Source organism: Ascidiella aspersa, chromosome 2, assembly GCF_963924565.1.
Source record: "Ascidiella aspersa chromosome 2, kaAscAspe10.2, whole genome shotgun sequence".
NCBI classification, from domain to species: domain Eukaryota; kingdom Metazoa; phylum Chordata; class Ascidiacea; order Phlebobranchia; family Ascidiidae; genus Ascidiella; species Ascidiella aspersa.
The window spans coordinates 32,717,596-32,738,652 of NC_139448.1; the positions used below are offsets into that span (position 1 = coordinate 32,717,596).

Below are 21,057 nucleotides of genomic sequence, written 5' to 3' on the forward strand. Positions count from 1 at the left end.
TTGCTTTTGCGCTTCATATTTGTCACATTATTTTATTCTCACTTTACGCCGTTTTATTTAAACGCCTTTCATTTTCCGCTGGTTAATTTAGAGAGCCTTTAAATATTTAGGCAGGACGCAGCCCAAGCAGCATAAATAAGCGAGTTTCAAACACCAGCAAATGTGCAGTGTTACTGGCTTTCGTCCAAGTGTAGGTGACAAATACAGTGCACGAAAAAGTCACAGGGTTAACTCGAAAAGGTGGCGAACCGGCAAAGGTTAACGACCAGCCAAGGGTCGGCCTTTTAAAGGGAAATTCACACAAACTAGGAAACAAAGCTATGGAAAGGCAATCTCCGACTTGCGGTTAGAACGGAATCCCTCAATAATTAATGTTCAAACCACGTATGCTCGTTTTAGAGAAAGCTGAATGTAAGCAGTTGTAGCGTAAAGTTTTGGTGGCTTGGCATAAATCCGGTGGCTTTGGCATAAACATGATATTGCCAATATCGCTATGAGATTCAAATCAAGATAACCCGATATCTATGTGGCCGCCCTAATGCACATAACTAGCAACCCAGATACGGATAGGATCTTTGTCGTTTTTAGCTTGTTTACGCGGTCGCTGATTTTTTATCAACGTTTATGTCTTTCATTTCCCTCAGTATAGGAAAGGAAAATCTATAATACGTTTAAAATAACCTTGTTGTGAAGCTGACTCTCAAATAGGGTACAAAAATACCCATCTAATTTTAAGAGGGCATTGCACATATTAGGGCTTGAAAAGGAAAGTGTTATATCTATAGCCTAAACGCCATAAAAATCGCCTTTAAAACAGTGACAAACTTTTACAAGGCTTAAAAAAATGAGCCTGCTTTTTGAAGGGGTCACTTAAATTGCATAGCAGGTTAGAAAGAGCGCAAAAAGCACGTTTTAGGAAAAGCAAGCCGACTTTTTGTCGAGCGTAATTGTAAACTTAATACCAAATCAATAAATGGGCTGCAGAAAAGTAGGTAAAAAACGGCGCATTTCCGAGCGGCCGCATATAGACTTCGTGATTGTGGCTGTGGCTATAACTGGCTGAAGCTTCACGTCCGCTGTCTCGTCGCAACATACCGCTACACGCCGCGCGAAATCGGATTAGTCCGCTTTTCCCGACTCCAGACAGTAAACCGCGTCGCGTGAAAAGCGATTTCCCCTCCGAATACCCCCTCTGAATTTGGCCTTAACCGAAGTTTCGCGTTGTCACTTAAGCCCGGGTTGGTTATTTGTTGTTTGGTTTTTTTGCAAGGTTCGGTGCACTTTCTAGCGAATTGGACGCCTTTCGGAAGCGCCAGTCGCGAATTCGCTTTTAATAGAATCGCCCTTTTTTCGTGAAAACTCGCGAAATGTATCGGCTGCGCTTTGGCGTATGGGGAATGTCGGATTGTATCTGGAATACAATTAAGGAAAGTAAAATGGTTGGGCAAGGGAACTTTATTTCCCTATAAGAAACATATAGCATTAAACATTTTTACGATTTGCGGACTCTTGAATTTAATTGCTTTTTTGACACTACTGGTCATTATACTTTTAATACTTTTGAGAAAAAAATCGTATTTTGTATTTCACTTTTATGTAATATAATACATATCGGTCGGTTTTCAGTCAATTCGAAAGATAAAGTTTTCCAAAATAGTAAATTTCCTATCGATCCGATATAACGAGACACGAGAGAACAAATATGTTCCGTCGCCATGGATTAGGGCCATTATATGAAAAACGAGGACAAAGTTTCGTTAAGGGTTACAGAAAACTATGAACTAGAAAACGAATCGAATCAGTTGTTGCTAATCGGCTGAAAACTTCGCACCCCCTCCCAGGCTTCTTGCAACTGCTTTTTTACCTGCCATGAAAAAAAATGGCACCTGCGCGAGATTGGTGGATCGAAGAAAGTGCCAAGGGGCAATTTCGCGCGATATTCCATAGTTCACAGCGTCATTTTTCGCCACAACAAAGCTACTTCTGCAAAGCCAACAGCTGTCCGTTGCCCGCACGCCTTTATCAAATCTGTCAATCAGACGGGTTAACGATTCGAATCGGCGTTGTGTAATAGACGCGGCGCCAGCGACCGTGGTGCATGTAAAAGGCAGGCGAAGGCGTTCTTAAAAGTGCGCCGAGGCAGGGAAATTGATTTTGCATGTTTTCGCCGCTGATCCGTACAGGGAAGGCAACGGGTTGCCAGTCACCGCGCGAGTTTGAGTTTGCAGGGGTCTGCGATTAGTCACTGGAGTTAAAAGGCAAAACATTTTTAAGAGAGTAAAGGAAGAGATTGAAAGAGAAAACGACAGAGGGGAAGAGAGAGATCAAAGAAAGGGAAAACGACGAGAAAGAGAGAAATCGGAAAAAAGGTAAGAAAAGAGAGAGACCGAGAGAATCAGGGATAAGAAAGAAAAAGGGAGATTAAAAGAAAGAAAAAGAAGGAAACAATGGAAAAAAGAGTGGAAAAATGAGAGAGAAGCCATTGCAAGATAGTGAAACTATACAAAGCCCAGCCTTTCGCTGATTGGGCTCCGAAATTCCGAAATTGCATTAATGTAGCGACAGGCGCATGACGGGACTGGGACAAGTCACGTAACTTGTGTCATGTATGGGATCGCTTCTCGTTGGCATTGAACGCGGTGGCAATTTTGCTCTTTTTTCGAGCGCTGTTTTTTTGTTCGACGCGACATTTACCTCTACCGCCAATCGATGATATGACATTTAGAGGGACAAGCATAATCCGGTGATTTTGCTGGTTCAAAGTCAAACTTTGACAGACCGGCTGTCAGGCGGTTTGACTCAAAAATAGAAAGCCCATATTACATACCGAATACCTACGAGAGGAAACACATTGACAGGTCCCATTAAAAGTTTTTCATCTGCTGGGTTTAAATACTTTTGACTATATATATTAATATTTAAGTATATAAATAATGGGTTCAACTTTCCCCAAAGTGATGTCAAGGCTGCTCTGTTATTAAGCTATCTTTTTATGGACAACATAAAAACACATTTACAAGTCGTCAGCGCAAATTACGCTCCCCATTTGTCCTGTCCTTTTAAAACTTAAAGTAAAAGCTTAGTGAGTTCTACATGAGCGCCAAAGCAAACGCATTCAAAAGCAATGGCTTAAAAAAAAGAAAAAAACAACAATGGCCTACCGTAGCCGGTGAAATAGTACCACTTCCAGCGAGATCGACCCTCAAAGACCTCGACCAGCATGACGTAGAGCTGGAATCCCTCTAGCGCCATCCACATGAAAGCGGCCAAAAAGCTGTAGTGCAGGATACCAGCAATGACGGCGCACGGAATCCGATGAGCGGTCTGTTTGATTCCGACCAGAAACACGAGCTCGGCGACGAAGAGACTCAGGCAGAGGTGCTTGTGTATTGTGTTGCGGTCGCTTTGGAGGTTTCTGTTGATCAAGGAACAATGTTACTTCTGTTTTTTTAGTAGAAATGCAACACAAATCGGCAAATGTTAGGCTGTAATTCAGGTTGTCTTCTTTAGCTGTGTTAGTACATATAGGAGGGTCGATAAAATATACTACTTTTTAATAAAACTGAGGATTGTGCGCTTTCATGGTGTTATAAAATAGTGAATAAAAAACTAAGCAGTTTTAAGATTTTAGTTTTTTGATATTTATTTTCAAAGACATCTAATTTTTTCGATATTATAAGACACAAAACTCAGTTTGTGAAATTATTAAACATAACACCAGTCCAATGAAACTTACAAAAATGAAGAATAATGTTTAAATCTCCAGCTATGCCATTTGCAAGGTTATTATCCTTCGTTGAAATGTGCACCTTGAGCTAAAACATTATCTACTATGGTGGCTACCATCCTATCTTTCTTAGTTGCACGAACAAACACCTTTAAGTTATCCGGAAAACCTTCATGTTTTACTCGCGAAAAATATCGTGCAGTAATTTCCATGATGTGCGCTATCAGTTGGTGTCAATCAGCATAGAAAAAGCCTATACAAGTCCGTTGAGCTAATAAAGACTCGCGTATACAAAGACGCACGGCCGACGATCAAAACCAGTCGATTCTTCACGGGGTCTTAGCGTTCGCATTGCCCTAAGCCTGCTGGTAAGCGCAAAACGGCCAACTTAAAGCACATCGAGGTTGGTAATATGCTCGTGGGGCCTATTTCTGGCGCTAGTCCCATAGATCGAAGGGATAACGGATTTCTTAGACAGTGCGTTATGCCAGATTAACCCGTCGCTTTACGATCAAATCGTGAGACATATGCACTTAAATAGGCCGTGGCGGCTAGAGCTGTAGGATCAAGTACGAATTGGGGAAGCAGGATATTTTGAATTCCGTGCCACTAATAGGGGCGTTTTGTATCCGAGTAAATTGAAACGCGCTTGTAAAGAGTTCGCCAGCATTGGCGATTAGTATAAAAGAAACATCTATAAATTGCTCAGGTGTTGCAGCAAATGAAGGCATAAAATTTGATGATTGAATATTGTTGTCACTTTTATTCTCGATCAAAGAATCAGAATGTTGCCAAAAAATGATTATTCGGCTAAAATAAATCAACATGAATACACTTTAAGTCACTTAGGCCGAAATACGAGTAAAATCATCCCATTATCAACATCCAAATAATCTTTTAGTCAGAATATCACCCTCCTTTATGTTAAAATTTAGCACCGAATGCGCCTCCAGCGGACACAAAACAAGAATTATCAACTAAAAAAGCATGTAGCCGTACGTTTTACCGCCCGAAAGCGAAACATAAGTTGAAAAGCGGTGCCAGTGAATCGCAACGGGTCTGATTTTGCCTGGCGATCCTGACGTCAGAACCCGAGCCAATGTCAATCGTGGGTGAAAATCCAAAAACACGGGTCTGCGATAAGGTTATTCGAACTCGCCATTTCGCAAAACCGAGGTTATTCATTTCGAGAACGCACTACACATGTTGTAAGGGTTGGAGCCTGAACTTCAATTCGAAAGAAAAACAGAGAGAACGAAAATCGATGATGTGAGCGCGCCCCGACATGACAAGTCAATTGAGGCCAAATCTACTTTCGCAGTGACGTTTGTGAAAGCAAACTGCCGCAAACTTCGCTGTTCTGACAGAGGATTTCCTTGTGTTCTTGTCGTTTGCGTGCAGTAGCAGTAGCAGCCCTGTGCATTTTTAATGCGACAGGCAAACGCGTCCGACTCTGTAATTGATTAATTCGCAGTTCTGTCTGCCCGGAATGGGACGAAATCGGGCGAAACTCCGGACTGCGCTAACCATTAGCGGATTAAGTTTTTAGCCTGAGTGCGAGATGCGTATATTGAAAGGGATAGGGCTTGACAACGAAGTCATTCCGAAATGGCAATGTATTTTGCTCGCCAAAGGTCGAACGGTAACACTGCGGTTTTTCCAGTTCGGGTATTGACGAGAAAACAAGGGGGTTGTACTTGAATTTAAATACGTATAAAATTGTATATCGCTTTGAGACGACGTATCTGTCATAATCTTCGAAATAAAAGTGGATGGCCAAATGAATGACAAGAAATTTATACGGTTAAGGTTATCTTTTTTAGAGGGTCTCTCTTGCACACTAAAAAGCAGGATAATATAGATAAATGAGACATATCTCAATTTCAATCAGTTCATTACATAATTGGCTTTCTATTAATCGTTAAAATCTATCGACTAAATGTTTAACACTAACAAATGAGATATTACAATTTCAGTCATATTGGTATGAATGTAGCCTCCTGTTGTATTTTCAACTATATCGACTACATTCTGTCACAAAAACGCGTCCAGCGCTGCCAAAGTTGCAATAAACGCGGAGATGGCGCGATAGTTCTACGTTTCAGGTGGAAAATAAAATCTTATCACGAATCGGCCACCCGCCTAATTCATATAAGACCCGGAAAAATTTGACAAGAAAAGAAAAACGCTCGAGAAAGCGCATCTGGCGAGCGCAAGGGCAAGGGTGTGTGGGATAAAAATCTGCCGTGACGGACGTGACCTTGGCTTTGACCTTTGGCGGTAACGCAGGTGCAGGGGCCCGGGGCGGAATGCCATTTGGGCCGGGGGAAAAATTACCCCCGAAAACTCAAGTCCAAGGGTGGGTGGAAGGGGTAAGACCACGCGGTCACTCTCCGATAAACGCGTTAAACAAAATTTGGCGTTGATCTTTCAGCAAACGCTTATGGTTGTATGGTTGTATTTTAAAACATTTACGAAAGAATGCCTAAACTTATCCAAAAATTTTGCGGTGAAATTTCAATCTACAACCTTGGAAATTCCGAGGCCGGCGTACTTTAGGCTAATCTACTTATAGGCGTGGTTGTATTTAAGTGTTTAACCAGTTACGGTCAAGTCGACTATAAGTCACGGCACCTTAACTTGTCCGTTATATTTTTCACTTTAATATGTTATTAAAGAGTAAAGACCTAAAATTGAATGTAGGAAAAAAAACACTATACATGCCATAGTCAACAAAAATTTAAAAAAAAACTTTGGTAATTGTTTTTTTAACGGCACTTTCAATGCACATAAGCTGGACTTAAAACAAATTCAAATACTTTTTAATAACATAGCATACATTGAAAACTTTTAAATATGTAAATCAATTGAAAAACTTTTAAATATTCAAATTCAAAGCCTTTTTTGACAACCTGCGTTAGTCCTATATAGAAAACCGAGACTTTAAAACTGCTTTCGTAACCGTCGCGAAAGCAGTCTAAAGGATACTTCCCACGGAGGCACAGGTGTACATCAACAACCCCCAAGCTTGAGTTAGTTTTCTTTACAGTTTTTACAGGCTTTTACGTCACTCAACCCCTGTTCTCGTCACGCGAACTGACAGAGTTCAAGGCGGTGAAGTCAAAACCGAGATTTCTGGTCTCGGGCCCACCCAAAACAATCCCGTTTCGGTTTGCGTTTGCGCTTCGTCAAACCATAACAGGTTTAGGCGGGGGCGAAGTAACATTGCAAGGGTGGTAAAAATGCGGTGCCACCTAAACTGAACAATGTTGAAGGACTGGTATAGGTTTAAATTCACACAGAACACTAAACTTGAAAGTTCTGGACTAAGAAAGTCTTTAAATGCCACGTGGTTGTAAATAATACGTCTTTAGGCCAGTGATAAGCATACATGTGTAACCTGTTTCAATTACATTGTTAATATGTAGTAAAACAACCACAACAATTGTTACAGAACATACAGCTTGCTCTATCCGGAAAACACTTTAAGCGTGATTTTGCATTTTGCAGTATCACTAAATAATGGGCAAATTAAACAAAATGGGAACGACGTTTTTAGCACAAGCAGCAACTTTAAATTCGCTGCTGATAGATTACAGGACTAATTAAGCCCTACATAATTGTATTTACTGCTAAAACTCTACGGTGCGTACGCTTGCTTGCCACCTTTTGCACATTTCACCCACACAAAATCCCCATCGAGTTTGCCAAAATGGGGTTTCTTACCCTACTCCAACCGGAAACACCACGGAAATCGACACGTGTAGCAACGCCACAAAAAAGGCGAACATTCAACCGCACAAATGTCCCAAAAGTTTGCAAGAACGCGAAAATACGTCAAAGCACTTTGACTTTCGAGGACCGAGGCCTGCGACCCTTGCTAAAACAACAGCAGTGCTTGGATCCCGGAAAAGGGGGTGACTTTTAGGGGTAACAGGGGACCCTCTTACGGGGCGAATTTCATTACCCAGCGAACGCTGCCGCGAAACTCAATATCGAACGACCTATCTGGCGATTTAAATGGGCCGTGTCGACTGTATTGACCTCGCTCTCTGTCAAAATGCTGAAGTTTGACAATCTGTCCTGTCGCAACGGTTTGTATGTACAAGGCTAAGCCGCGCTGAAAAGTAAGGGAAGGAATAGGTCTTTATGTTGAACTAGAGAGAAATGGAAAACACCGGTAGGTAAAAGTGACAACATCCGTCTTAACCTATCGCCTGTAACAACAACCCGAATGCTTAGAAGTGGACAAATATGATGTGTAGGAGTTTCATCAGTCAGCGTTAGAAACCACCCGCCGAACGGAATTTGAACCCCAACTCTGCCTTGTATTTATAAACTACATGTCATCATAATAAACCACAAATCACATTGAAATGCCAAGCCCAAAACATTTCCACTAAAGGTTTTTTACTAAACATATTGGAACACACAAAAGTATATCCTAGAGGTCATCCTTATGGTAAACAGTAACAAACGTAAACAATATAGTTCAAATCTCGTCTAAAAAGTGCTTGTATCTTAAAAACTGCTAAAAAAATATTTATCTAAATCACAATATATACACCATAATTAAACTTTAGGCGTTTTTTCGAAAAATATCGCGAAACACCACTTGTGGTTTACGCACTACCAAAAAAAGTAGAAAAAACAACACAAAACCCAACAAACCTGAAGTAGGCGAAGGTGATCATGCAGATGACCAGGCAGACCAGCGAAATGCAGATGCCCACGCTGGTTATGATGTCCAGGGCCAGCTCGTTGACCGGTCCGGACACCTGGACGCCGGCAACGTTGACCAGGACGGCGAAACTGGTCAGGTGGTCGCACGAGCACTCGGTGTGAGTCCGGTTGGACACCGTCACGTGACAGCCGTCCGAGTTCCAGCTGCCTTGGCGTTCGCTGTTGGGGGAAAATAGGTTTGAATATTTTTTGCTTTAAATTTTCACTAGTTTTAAGTTCAAAAATGTTTTTCGGGGTTGATAGCTTTTAATGTTTCCTGTTTATGAGTTGGAAGGAAGGTGTGATGTTATTCGCTTTAAATCTTGGTTGATTTTAAGTTAAGTAGGATTTCTGGGTGACTGCTAGGATTTTTTACATGTGTTTTTTAAACAATAGTTTTTTGGTTTACCGCATTGTATTTCGATTTAATTAAGACAGAAACAAGATGTGAGGTTAAAAGCTTTAAAATTATATTTTGTGAGTTAGAAGTATAAGATTAGTGGAGCTTTGAGTTAGAAGTATGGTTTTGTTGGGCAATAAGTATGATTTGGCACAGTTACAAACTATATACTTTTTGAATATACTGTTGCTGACAGGCATTATATCAATTTTAAAGAGGGTTCTTCTGACAAATATATATATTTATTAAAATTACAATATATAACTACAACTTTAAGTTTGCTTGGGTGCAAATGCTAAACAACATGTAAAATCGGCAGTTCAACAAGGATAGTGTGTAATAACATTAAAAATAAACACCTCTACGTTTTCCAGAAAGAGCAAACTTATTTCCCTTATTTTAAGTTTTACTTGGGCAAGCTGGTTAATACGTGAGTTTTAGCAAGAAACCACCATGTCATCAATTATTGATACAAGTGTCTACAGTATTACATCATCGAAATAACTAAAACGATAAGAATCGTCCCGGTGTTAAGGCCCTAATGCGCTGCCAGTTGTGATTTTATTTTTGTGCTGATTTTATTTTGATCTTAAAGTCTTTTTAAAAACAAGACAAAAATTTCAGGCAAACTTACCTTTCTGAATAGGACCAGTAAACACATTTCCGTGGAACGTCCACCTCCTGAAAATAAAACAAAACAAAACGTTAAAATTTTAGGCAGAAGAACACAAGTATTTATGTAAAAATTTTGTGACAATAAGAAATCAATTTTTATGAAATAACAAAGATTGGCTTGATCAAAATTTTCCAAAAAGATATTGTTTGTCCAATATTCATATAAATCGTACACAGTGTATAAACAGACTTCAGAACATTACATTAAAAAAAAACATTATTGTTTAAAAAAACTTTTGATCAATAGCGCCTCGACAGTTCCAGGCGTAAAACTTGGCAAAAAATCAGCTCGTTATTCGTTACTCCCGGGGATTGGAAAAGCTGGAAACACTCTACAACCCTACACAACTAAATACCCAGCCTTCGCATCAATTTGCATTACCGGGCAACTCACAGCAAAACCGAAGGCCGCATCAAGCAAAAAAAGCGGTAAGAAATAGGAGGGGGTAATGCAGTGGCTTGCCAAACAAATTAGAAGCCGGGTGTCTGGTTGGGGGAGGGTGGGCAGGGGTGGAGATGCTATCTGGGGCCAACGTACAAGGGCGCATTTAATCGGTCGGTAAATAAAGAAAACACGACAAAGCAGGCATTGCGTTTGTTTGCAGCCAAAGCGAAGCGGCGAACGGAAAAGGGGTCCACTGATCACCCCAAACAGCGAAAGTCAGCAGGTCAGCGCCTGGGCACCCCCCACCCCCCCAACAGGACCCCTATTTTTCGTCCTGTATCCACTCAGCTGACCAACTAATCAGTGCGCGGTCATCAATTAACCGACCCAGGCTTTCAACTGGTCTGGGTATGCAGAGAGAGGCCCCAAAAGTCCGGCCGGCGTGTTTTGACAAACCACATGTAGCTTACCCCAACCCCTTCACCCTTTACCCCCATTTCTGTCCTTGCGTCAGCCACATTCCTTTTGAAAAACGAGTTTGCTTTTGTCCTAATACCGGCGGCCTTACCCTTAAAGCGGTCAGTTTTGAATTATAGCGGTCAGCCGTTTTTTCGGTCCTTGTATTTCGAGCAGATCCGCCCTAAAATCAACAGTGAAAGCGCACAAACGGTCTTCTGTTACATCACAATATACGCGCGTGACACGGCACCCGAAAAAACGCTTTAAGTCGTTGACCGATGTAGCAATTCAAAACCGGGTTTAAACTGGTCTAAAAACACCCGTGTGATTTGACCGCTAGATTATTTTAAAATCACACACCGGGCAATGAGAGACGCTTTTCAGATAAGCCTGCTGAAGTTTACTTTGCCAGACGAGGTTTCTAACTAAATTTGGTGATCGCGGTCAGTTTTACCTCTAAGGTGCACCCACCAGACCTTTTGCGCTGCACGATTTATTCAATAATTTAATTATTCTTTAATTCTGGATAAACGGTATAGACTTGCAATAAGTGAAAAAAGCAGAAGCTATATGTGAATTGAAAGAGCTAACTCGTACTTTGGTAATATACATGCCACTTTGCTAATTCACAAAATGTGCGATACATTTAAAACTATGCCAACTTATACCCTTAGAATATTGGAGCTAACTTAAACAAGAATCTTCCCACTATAAAAAAAATATTAGAGGTTACACCAGTGTGCACGGCTCCTGGTTTATTGATCAGGGGCCTTAACCAAACAAGCTAATTCTCCCTTGGCTATACGATTGATGCAAGTTACACGGGCATTTCCTGCAGGCAAGCATTTTCTTTATCAACGTAGATTTCAGTGGGCGGTTGCTTTAAAGGCTAGCGCTATCTTCGTAGGCGCTCTGCAGAATACACGCGACTAAAGCCCCGTGATTTGTCGGCGCTTTCAAGTCGCCATTGATACAAAGCGAACAAAAATCACAGGCAAAAAATCACACAGTGGCTACTGCTTTACGATTACGGGGTCACTGTTTGCGGTAGTAGCGAGTAACTGACAGAAACCCGGGTCGTCAGATTGATTAATAGCGGCGACATGCTTTCGCCGTGACGCCCATTGGTCTGGGTGAGGGGGCGTTTGGGTAAAGGAGTTGGAGTGGGGCTTAAAGCTCTGCAGGGCGTGCTGCGAATGACAACAAACAATGGCTGGCCTTCACCGTGTTTTGCCTATGCTCGGCCAGGGTCTGGTTTCGCTTGATTTGTGACCTTGTAGGCGCGCTAGATACTGCCTGCGGGAAAATGTATCCCTAAAGGGACCCTTGGGGTTCGTGGGGGCCGCTTGGTTTGTGGGGTTGGCTGGCTACTGGGGACACAAGTGTCATCTGCCCCTGTAAAGCGATAGGGGTAATCTGTTATGGAAATGCAGAAGGGTCACAGTTGTTGGCGGTGACAGCAAACCATGTCAGGCCGAATGGTCGTGATTGTGACAAATGCAGTGAGGTTTTGGCTCCGATAGGCAACCCAGCAAATTTAACACCGAACCTAATCTCCCACTAATGTTGCGTGACAAACAGGATCGACGATTTTCGTATGGCTTTTATTAATATAGATAGCAATTTTTATGTCTAATTTAGAAACAACCGACCTACTTGTTCTATTGTAATAAATTCAATCCCAATCTGGCTTGATTGTGCAGGTTAAACAAGACGATGAAAAACAGTACAAAACGTGATATTTCTTAACCACAGGGTAAAAATTAAACGAAACCAGTTGTAGAATAATATTCGATATAATGATAAGATTTTGTGTAGGATATACATAGCTACACTGTATCAGGTATACTCATAAACCCACAGTATATTTGGTTCTTATTGCTAATAACGAAAACACCGCAAAACCACAGTAAACAGGATTCTAACTCAGCACATAGTTTACCATCAGGAAACAGTATTGCACATATTGACAAATCTAAAAGTGAAGTTTCATAAATTTTAACAAATCCTCACGACTTGTTTTGAAGGAAATATCAGGTTTTCTCTGGGTTTGGTATATAGGTGGGCCAGGCCTCCACCCCTTACACACAAACACATCGAAAAAACAACAAATTCCTCACAAGGGCGGGCGGGTGCAGGTCGACTATACTATAATAGCGGAGTGGAAGGCGCATTACTCGCCCCGACCGTAATTACGACGTACGAGCGCGGTAAAGCCTAGTCGAGTGGACGCAAGCTACCGGCCATCCATTATTCATTGCGCGTACATCGCCCAGTGCTACACTGTGTTGTTGGCCGGAGCGCAGGGGAAACGTAAAACATTGCCTCGTGTTTTGGCGGTAAACAACGCGCCCGAGATATTTTCTTGTGTTGCCAGCAGTCGCCCTTCAAGCGGCGTCTAAGGAGGCGACTCGTTAGGCTTTCTTTTAAGTCGCAGTGTCGGCATTCGTCTTGCGTACTTCGACGAGCCAGATTAAAACCGGTGAATTCTCCCGCTGAAATTTAGCTTGGTGTGCGATTTCGTGTGTTCGGCCCCATATAGTTTATAAACACTGTGGAGGTTTATAAGGCGCACAGCTTGCGTGTCCATTACACAGAACGGCTTCCGAGTTTACCCATTTGATTTTAAATTATGGAATACCTTTAACGCCAAACAACATTCTCGGATTCAAAACATCGAATGTCGTTGCTATTACTAATAAAACATCTCGAACAGCGTTTCCCATATAAACAAATAGTAGAAGTTTCGAGCAATATTGTCAATACAAATATTAACATATCACAACAATATCAACTTAAGAAATAAAAAGTAACGTGTTCTTAGATCGTTTAAGCGTATGCTTGACGGCTGAGCCAATTGATGAGTGGTCGCATATCCCAATGGGCGTAAGTTCGAATCCCGGGAAAGCACCTAGTTTTTATCACTTAATTCTGCAGGTCAGGGGGTTAAATTTAGATCCCCACAAACACAACTCGGACCCACCTGTTTGTTTTCGAGCAGGATTCGAACCGGGGTCGTCAGAAAAACGCGGTTGCCAGGGCGACCGAGTGACGCCGAAATAATCCGTGAATTTACTTTCCACTGCTCCGATGCTGCAACGTCAGAGGCGGAAGAGGTTGTGGCGAAGGCGCCATCTTGAAGCTGGGCGTCTGCGAATTCGCCTAGGTTATTGAAGACGGCGAAGACAGCCTTGCTCACACCTGTCGAAAGAAGACAAGTGCTGGTTAAGAAGATATTGGGGTTCAACTAACATTGCTATAGTGTTCAACTAAATATGGCTAGAGTAAGATATAGGGATTTCGCATTTATGGCCATAGCAAGATATTGGGGATAGCTAGAGAGAGATATTAGGGTTCAACAAGTATGGCCATAACGTCTCAATCTAGTGTAAGCAAATGGTGGCGTAGGGGTTACAATTAGATCTGGATTAAACATCGCTTTGGGGATTATTTGGTTTAGGAAAGTGGTTCTCAACCACTTTTACCAGACAGAAAGGTGCATTTTTTACTTATGGGCATACAAACAGATAGTAACACTGTATTGCCGAAACAATCAACACAACATTGTCAAACTACTGCTTTATAGAGTGATTACCAACGTTACGATACCCTGTTTTAGGGGTTTACAAACATCCAATAAATGTTGTAATTTAATAGTCGCCCAAAACAATTTACAAAATAAAACGGTCCGTTACTGAATAGGGTATACTGGTTAAAAAGTTTGTCGGGTATAGGATTAGTGGGTTATATTTAGGGGATTAGGGTTAGGCTTTGCTTACCCCGAAAGCACAAAAATGTTGGCAAGGGATCTGGGTAATTATTGCCCCCCCCCCCCCCGTATAAAATGCAGAAAAAGCATGTTCGACAAAAAAAGTCAAAGGTAGCGTTTTTATGAAGTTCAGGCTTTAATACAAGATTACAAAGAGTGTTGATAAAGATTTCGACTAATAGATTGGATAGCGCACACGAGCCCAATGGTCACATTCAGTTAGGATATTATTTTTCCTTTAGCTAGGATATCACTTTAGGATGGCACAATTGCCTATCTACCGCAAGTACATCCTTTCCGAAGCGTTCTGAAGCTTGTTTTAGGCGATGTGCGTGTTTATCCGAAAGTGCTCGTTTCCGTTACGTTGTAAAAAGTCCGCTCGACTGAGCATGACACAAGACGAAATGCCCTTGTTTAGTTAACCATCCATTTCGTTGGATACAAACAACATATAGGCTCACAACCGTTTTATAGCCATAATCCTGAGACTGATTTAGCGGTTCACTCAATTGTAGTATATGTTTTATGAATATGAAGTGCCACAGTAGTACATTGTTGAAAATAGGAGGTAAAACGTAAAAATGCGGCCCTAACACAATTAAAAAAAAGTCAAAGGCTTTTCATAGAAAATGTGTAGGTTTTTAAATACCTCAAATTTGACCATTAAACATAGTTCAAATATATAACTCACAAACAATACAGTAGAAATGCTATGGTCAACACTTTGTCGACAGTTAAAAAAATTGTTTTACAATACCTTGAACTGCACATAAATCAGTTCGAGACTATTCAAAGATTTTTGGAAAAAATAGGGGTTTCAAAGTCTTCGCAATGCACAATTTAAATCACAGACAGTTTAATGTTCAAAGATTTTGTGGCAACCCTGACAGTGCCAATCTGTGGTAACATTAACCCGCCGCGAAAAATAAACACAGGTATGTAAACACTCGATGGTCCCGTGGCCGTTGGTCAAAACCACCAAAGAAAACGTTTTGTTTGCCGCGGGAAAGCCACTTGAAGTCCCAAGGAAGGCAAACATATGACCGGGCTTGGTCTTAGCACTCCAAAACACAACAAACAAGTCGTAAATCTCGCCTTAATCAAGCAAAGGCGATAGCTGCACCACGTATTTATCGTGTGACACTCCATGGCGGAATTTTGCCGACGACCGCGCCCCTTTAGTGTACTGTAGAGTATCAATTCGCTCGGAAGAGCCTGTTTAATTAGCCAACGCGGCTATGTGTGAAATACCTGGGTCCACTCTATACGCGTTGGGTCGCTATCGTGTGTAAATAAGACTACAGGGGGCAGGACAAAATCTCACTTCGCACATAGTGGTATGTATAGGAATGGGCGTCTTGGTTGCTGAATATGGGTTTTAAATACATTTCGAAAATACCCGGAAAACTGTAAAACTGTTGCTACCAGGCATAGTAATAACTTGATCAAAAACAGCTCCTCTGGTAGTTGTTCCAGGGAAAACTGGATATTTGTAAAAAATTCACGCAAGCAGAAATCAAAACAACAACTAACTTTCTTGTATTTGTATCATAAATAGGTTTTAATCTTATATTTACCCAGACCTAAAAAGAGTCCTTTCTTGAAAGAAACTGACCGTTCAATATAAACGCGTGAATTATGTAATCAGTAAAGTAAAACAACAAACAAGTTATTGTCTTTTTTCCTTAAGTTCTAATCTATTTTAACCAGGCCAAAAAAGGCCGTGCAATCTTAAGAGAACTGACCAGTCAACGCCATAAGGTGTAATATCTCGATACGTTGACTTTTTGACCGTTCTTAAGCCGAAAAGAGGCTCAATCCCGGCTTAGCTTCGAATGTGTCAAATGCCTGGAGTCGAACAACAAGCAACGGATTGTGGTAAAACCCGCAGCTGCTGCCTGATTGTCTCAGCAGTTCGACTTTTCAGCCAAGACACGTCGCTCGCTATGTTTACTGTGCGGAGGCTAACTGGGCGTAATTAGCGCGCGTTTCGACGTTAAGCCACTGTTAAGGCGAAAGCAGGTTTACGACGGCGGCGAAGTTAAATGAACGAGAGCTTTGTTAACTTGTTAGAAGAGCTGGCTTTATAACCTGAGCGAAAAACAATTGGCTTAACTCCTGTAGTGGACATGAGAAATGTTTTTGTGGATATCAAAAAAGTTAAACATTTTTTTGTGGTTTATTGACGCTTCGGTCTAATAGGGTCATTTCACACTAACTATAAACAATTTAAAACGTTAAAAATGCGGCAACAACAACAACTGCATTTAAAGTCACTTCAATATGGACTAAATATAAAAAAATTAAGTACCATCTATTTATCTTTAAAATCTATAAAACAAAAAGTCCCTTTTTATCTGGTATAAAAGGTATTTTTTTTTAGGTCTAAAAGTTATCTCCAAGGAGTAAACTGCATTAATCTCGAGTGAGCAACAAGACATTTTACAAAAAAATAGTACAGTGTTACCAAACCAATAAAAACTAAGGAAATTACGCTAAAACCTACCAGCCAGGCATAATGATTATATTTCAATTAAAAAGCTAATGCGATCTTTTACCTTGACTGGCTTGAGCGTTCAAATTTTGCCTTGGCATTACGATGCGGTCGGTGATGCGTGACCAGGCCGATAGTCGGTTGGTGTTGAGGGGATCGGGGAAGGTTACAGGCTGATGACGTTGCTGTGACGTAGAGGCTGGGACGCGTTGAACTTTGACCTGGACGAAGACGTCGCTCTGTTCCGAGGTGCGAGTGACTGGAAGAGAATGGTAAGATGTAGGAAGAGAGTTTTTAGATGATAGTTTGAACCTGAGGCGAAAAGGCTGTTTTGGATGGTTTCAAAATGTAAGTTTGGATGTTAGACGGGTTTGTTTTTTGCCCCAGCTTAAACCTAAAAGTCGCTTTCTAGCTTAGAAAAGATTTTCTTGGGTATCTTGGGATGAACGTGAGCTTGATTTTAACAATCCCGAAACGGTATCTGCAGCTTTTAGGTGTTAATTTGAACCTGCTTTTTAATCAGGTGGCTTTTTGTCGGTACTTAACTGCCTAATGCCAAGGTAGAACAAAAAATACGTCAAAACACTTGCATCAGACAAAGTCCGGTGAAGTTTCCTAGTGTTTCCCTGGTGTCGAATTGAGTACAGCCAATGACCCATTTCAGTTGCTGTATTGAGGTTAACCGTATAAAAACTGTCTGAGACCGCTGCATTTAACTTACAAACCCTCCCCCAAAAACATACAGACCCTCACCCAAAAACATACAGACCCTCTCCCAAAAAATCGTGGATTGCTTTTAAATAAATAACCTAGGCCACTCTATAACCAGCTTTCTTCACAACACAAATAACTCACAAATATAAAAAAAAGAAACGTACCTCCAGTCTCGGTGAGCGATTCCGAGTCCACGTTGCCGGCCACGTCGTCAGCCAATAGGAACCCGGCATTTCCCACGCTCTCTATGACGTCATTGGCGCTGGTGTGCCTTGTCGTTGCGCTCATCCGCTTCCACGACTGCGAGTTCTCCCAACTGATGAGGGTGTCCGCCGAACGGGTAATTCCCTGTGTTGAGAAAAGGTTTGTTTAGACATGGGGGAAATATTTAAAACTAATTTGAAGAATTATGGCAAAATGCAAGTTTTAGCTTCAATTAGTTTATGTTAGCTGAAATTTATTTTCTATTTCTATGAACATAATTTAAACATGGAATCAAGAATATGGTTTGGTTGGTTGGCATTAAAAAAACATTAAACCTGTTTGTAACCACTTTTGGTTACAATCCATGTAATGTCCTAGAGTTAAAAAATATATATCTATTTTTTTTATCAAGAAATTTTTAAGATAGATTTTCTGTACAATATACAGGCGCAATTTTTGCAGCCGAACAAAACACTGTAAAGGTGTAATATTTGTTACGAGAATAAAGGGTTAGTATTACTTAACAAAATTGAAAAATTGTCACAATTTATACATAGATCCATTCCCACATCCGGAGATTTCAAAATCTGGCAAGCGACTTAAATAGAAAAAACAACGTCAGATGCATTTGCGAGATTTTCGCGGGGGCTTTAACTTTTTAACGCTCAGGCAGTGAACGTCGATCCGGGATCGAGATAAGACGTTTCCGTTCGTGCCAGTTATCAATATTTCATGCCGCCAAATGCCGGGCCCTAGAACCGGGCCAAAAGTGGCAAGCGTTGCGAGTGCAGAAGCCTGTAGACGTGTCATGTCGCCGTCGCCTGTGCATAAGGGCGCCCGCAAAACGTCCTGGCTCTTTGGACTATGCTGAATACGGCCCTGCTCTTTTTTTAATATTTGCTCATACCAAGCGACTTTTGATCAGCCAAAAGATCCTAGATTTGGAATACGATATAGTAGGAAAATATCAAAGTAGGAATATAAAGTTTTAAATAACTATTTATTCAGTTTCACCATTTTATGTGGGCTGAGATGTACCTGCTACGTGTAACTAAAACCTCCAACCATTATTCTGCAAAGGAATAAAATATCTTTCCGACATGACTCGTTTTAAAATTGATATTTTTGCTGTTCTTTACATTCTTTGCTTTTGGATTTATTTATAGGTAAATTTATCAAAAAATAGTATAGGTTAGCAACTGGAGGCAACTAAACCTCCTAAGGCTAAATCACATTTTGGCTTAAATTGTTTAAATTTTATCCATTTTTAAATATTTAAGCTTATAAATGACGTCATGTGGTATGAGATCGCATCGCGATAGTCTTTGTGCCAAATATCGCTGGTCGCAATAATAACTATAAATCCACATAAGGTGAAAAAAGTATCAAATTCGTTCACATTTTTCTGCTGGTTTGGTGGCAACCGAGGTTTTTGTTCCGCACTTTTGTAACTTAGCTATTTGCCAATTTTTGTGCGTCTAATTTTTTGTCCCAAGTAAAATGACGTAGCAGTTTCAGCATTTGCCCTTTCGGTATGTTGAAGATCGGATCAATGCGTAAGATTATGACGTTACAATTCCTGTGACGAATTTGACCTTTTACCGTATGCAGAAGCTAAGGGTAACTGTTTCAAGTTCGCAAACTAACCTTATAAGAAGCCCAGCGTATATAGGTTTACAAATACATACATGTATAACTTATACAGTTATGCAATTTTGAGCGTGTTTTTAGGGCATTACGTAAAATTTCCCATCATATATATATTTTTTTTTTGTTTCGAACGACTTCAATTCATTTTTAGTAAAATACTGCTTTGTCCATTTTACTTTAATCTCGGGAATGAATCTCCTACAGCCGCCTACGAAACAAACCCCGGGCTGCAATTTGCAGCAGTTAATTTCTGCTGTACGCCCGGGTTTTAAAGCTGGAAAGTGACAGGCGTGAAATCGGCCTACAGACCGAGATAAAACTAACAAGACGGCCTTGGATTTGACTTTTAAAGAGAGAGAGAGGCGAAATCCTGCCGCGCCGGATTATTTATAATTGCACCCGCCTTTTTATTGTTTGACTGGTGACTTATCACGCGCAAATCTAAAAAAAGTGGTGGAGAGTTGATCCTTGTGTCATGTTGTTTTACCGTTTTCTCTTCCGGAACACGAAAGACAAGATAAACATCATAACCTAGCGACCATTGTAACATCACTGGGGAAATCATAGCGCTTTATGTCGCAATTTTCGATGATATGGTACGACGGTTAAAATATTTACCGAAAAATAACTAAACTAAGCAGACTTTAATACTTTGGCTTTCAAATGTATATTAGGAAAGAATATGGCATGACAGTGATGCCACATAGTATATTCACTTTGAAACGGTTATTTCTAGGCACGAAAAACTTGCCAAAATCATACCAAATGACCGGAGGTGGATATTTTAGCTTTCAAAGTTACATAATAAGAAAACGAAAAAGGGTTGAGGCATTTAACTAGACCTATGTAACCCCTTAGCTTGACCCTACTGAACGCCCGAATGAGCGACAAAAGTCCCGTGTTCCCAATTCCGGCGCGCAACAACACAGCCTATATTGTATGGGTGTGTATTTTCGGCTTTGACGAACGGTAAAACGTCTACAAAAAAACGCATAAAAGATTTACGCTGCTGGAAACCGTTGCTTGAATCCGAAAATAACTTTTCTGGTGTTTGTTAAGCCAAATATACCCCTCAACTCCCGATTTTATACTGCGTTTTACCTTATTTCAGTGCGCAACTTATTTATAATGGATAAGGCAATGCGAAAATCCCAAGTCATATTGCGTTAAAATTTCCACTTGATGTTTGTGACATCTTTTCACCGCCAGGGGCTAAAAGACACTAAAAATTACTTAACTTCGAGCCTTTTTCTCGCAGAAACTTAACTTTTAAGGTTCAATTTTAAACCAATTAGCACTTTCAAACTTTGACGGCTGCATGTTGTTTTAGGTAATAAGGCAGCGACATTTTAACGGGTGTTGGGCTATTTTCAGTTTTCGTTAAACTTCAGAACGTTTTGTGTCTAAAACAGCGCGAAAATGATTTACAAAACAGAGTGAGAGCTATGTGGTGAGGCGCCAAACACAATTACAGCGGCTTCATAATGGCAATTAACGATAGCAATGGCCACTTTGAACAGTTTTCCACTTTCTTCTATCTTTGTGCGAAAATGGGACAAAAGACAAAAAAACAGACTTCGTTTAAAAAGGTCAAAGTGATTGTTTAACGCACCACGAACAGTATCAAAACGCGGTTAAAAAAATAGAAAGGCGTCCAAATGGAATGCAGACGCAAAAAAAAACTAGCTGCGCAACACCCGAGCAGCCAAAAACAAGAGTCTGCGTACGATGCACTTTCGCAACAAGTTAGGGGGTAGGGGGTCTGTTTAGGACACAAATAAGCCGAGACGCGAAAAACTTCGGGTGCCATGGAAAAGGCGACCTCTCCCACACAAACGCTAGACATCGTCGAAAATTC

The 21,057-nt window shown here is 40.9% G+C and overlaps 1 protein-coding gene across 1 annotated transcript in view; it reads right to left on the bottom strand.

Annotated features, from left to right (window-relative positions):
* LOC146164999 (adhesion G protein-coupled receptor L2-like) overlaps positions 1 to 21,057 on the bottom strand; it is a 60,591-nt gene that overhangs the window by 11,208 nt on the left and 28,326 nt on the right. The window contains exons 12-17 of the mRNA XM_083380904.1: positions 17,510 to 17,693; positions 16,696 to 16,890; positions 13,352 to 13,569; positions 9,484 to 9,530; positions 8,399 to 8,629; positions 3,162 to 3,415 (exon numbers count right to left, since the gene is read on the bottom strand). Of these exons, the coding sequence (XP_083237030.1) occupies positions 3,162 to 3,415; positions 8,399 to 8,629; positions 9,484 to 9,530; positions 13,352 to 13,569; positions 16,696 to 16,890; positions 17,510 to 17,693 (1,129 nt within the window). The remainder of the gene's footprint in view (positions 1 to 3,161; positions 3,416 to 8,398; positions 8,630 to 9,483; positions 9,531 to 13,351; positions 13,570 to 16,695; positions 16,891 to 17,509; positions 17,694 to 21,057) is intronic.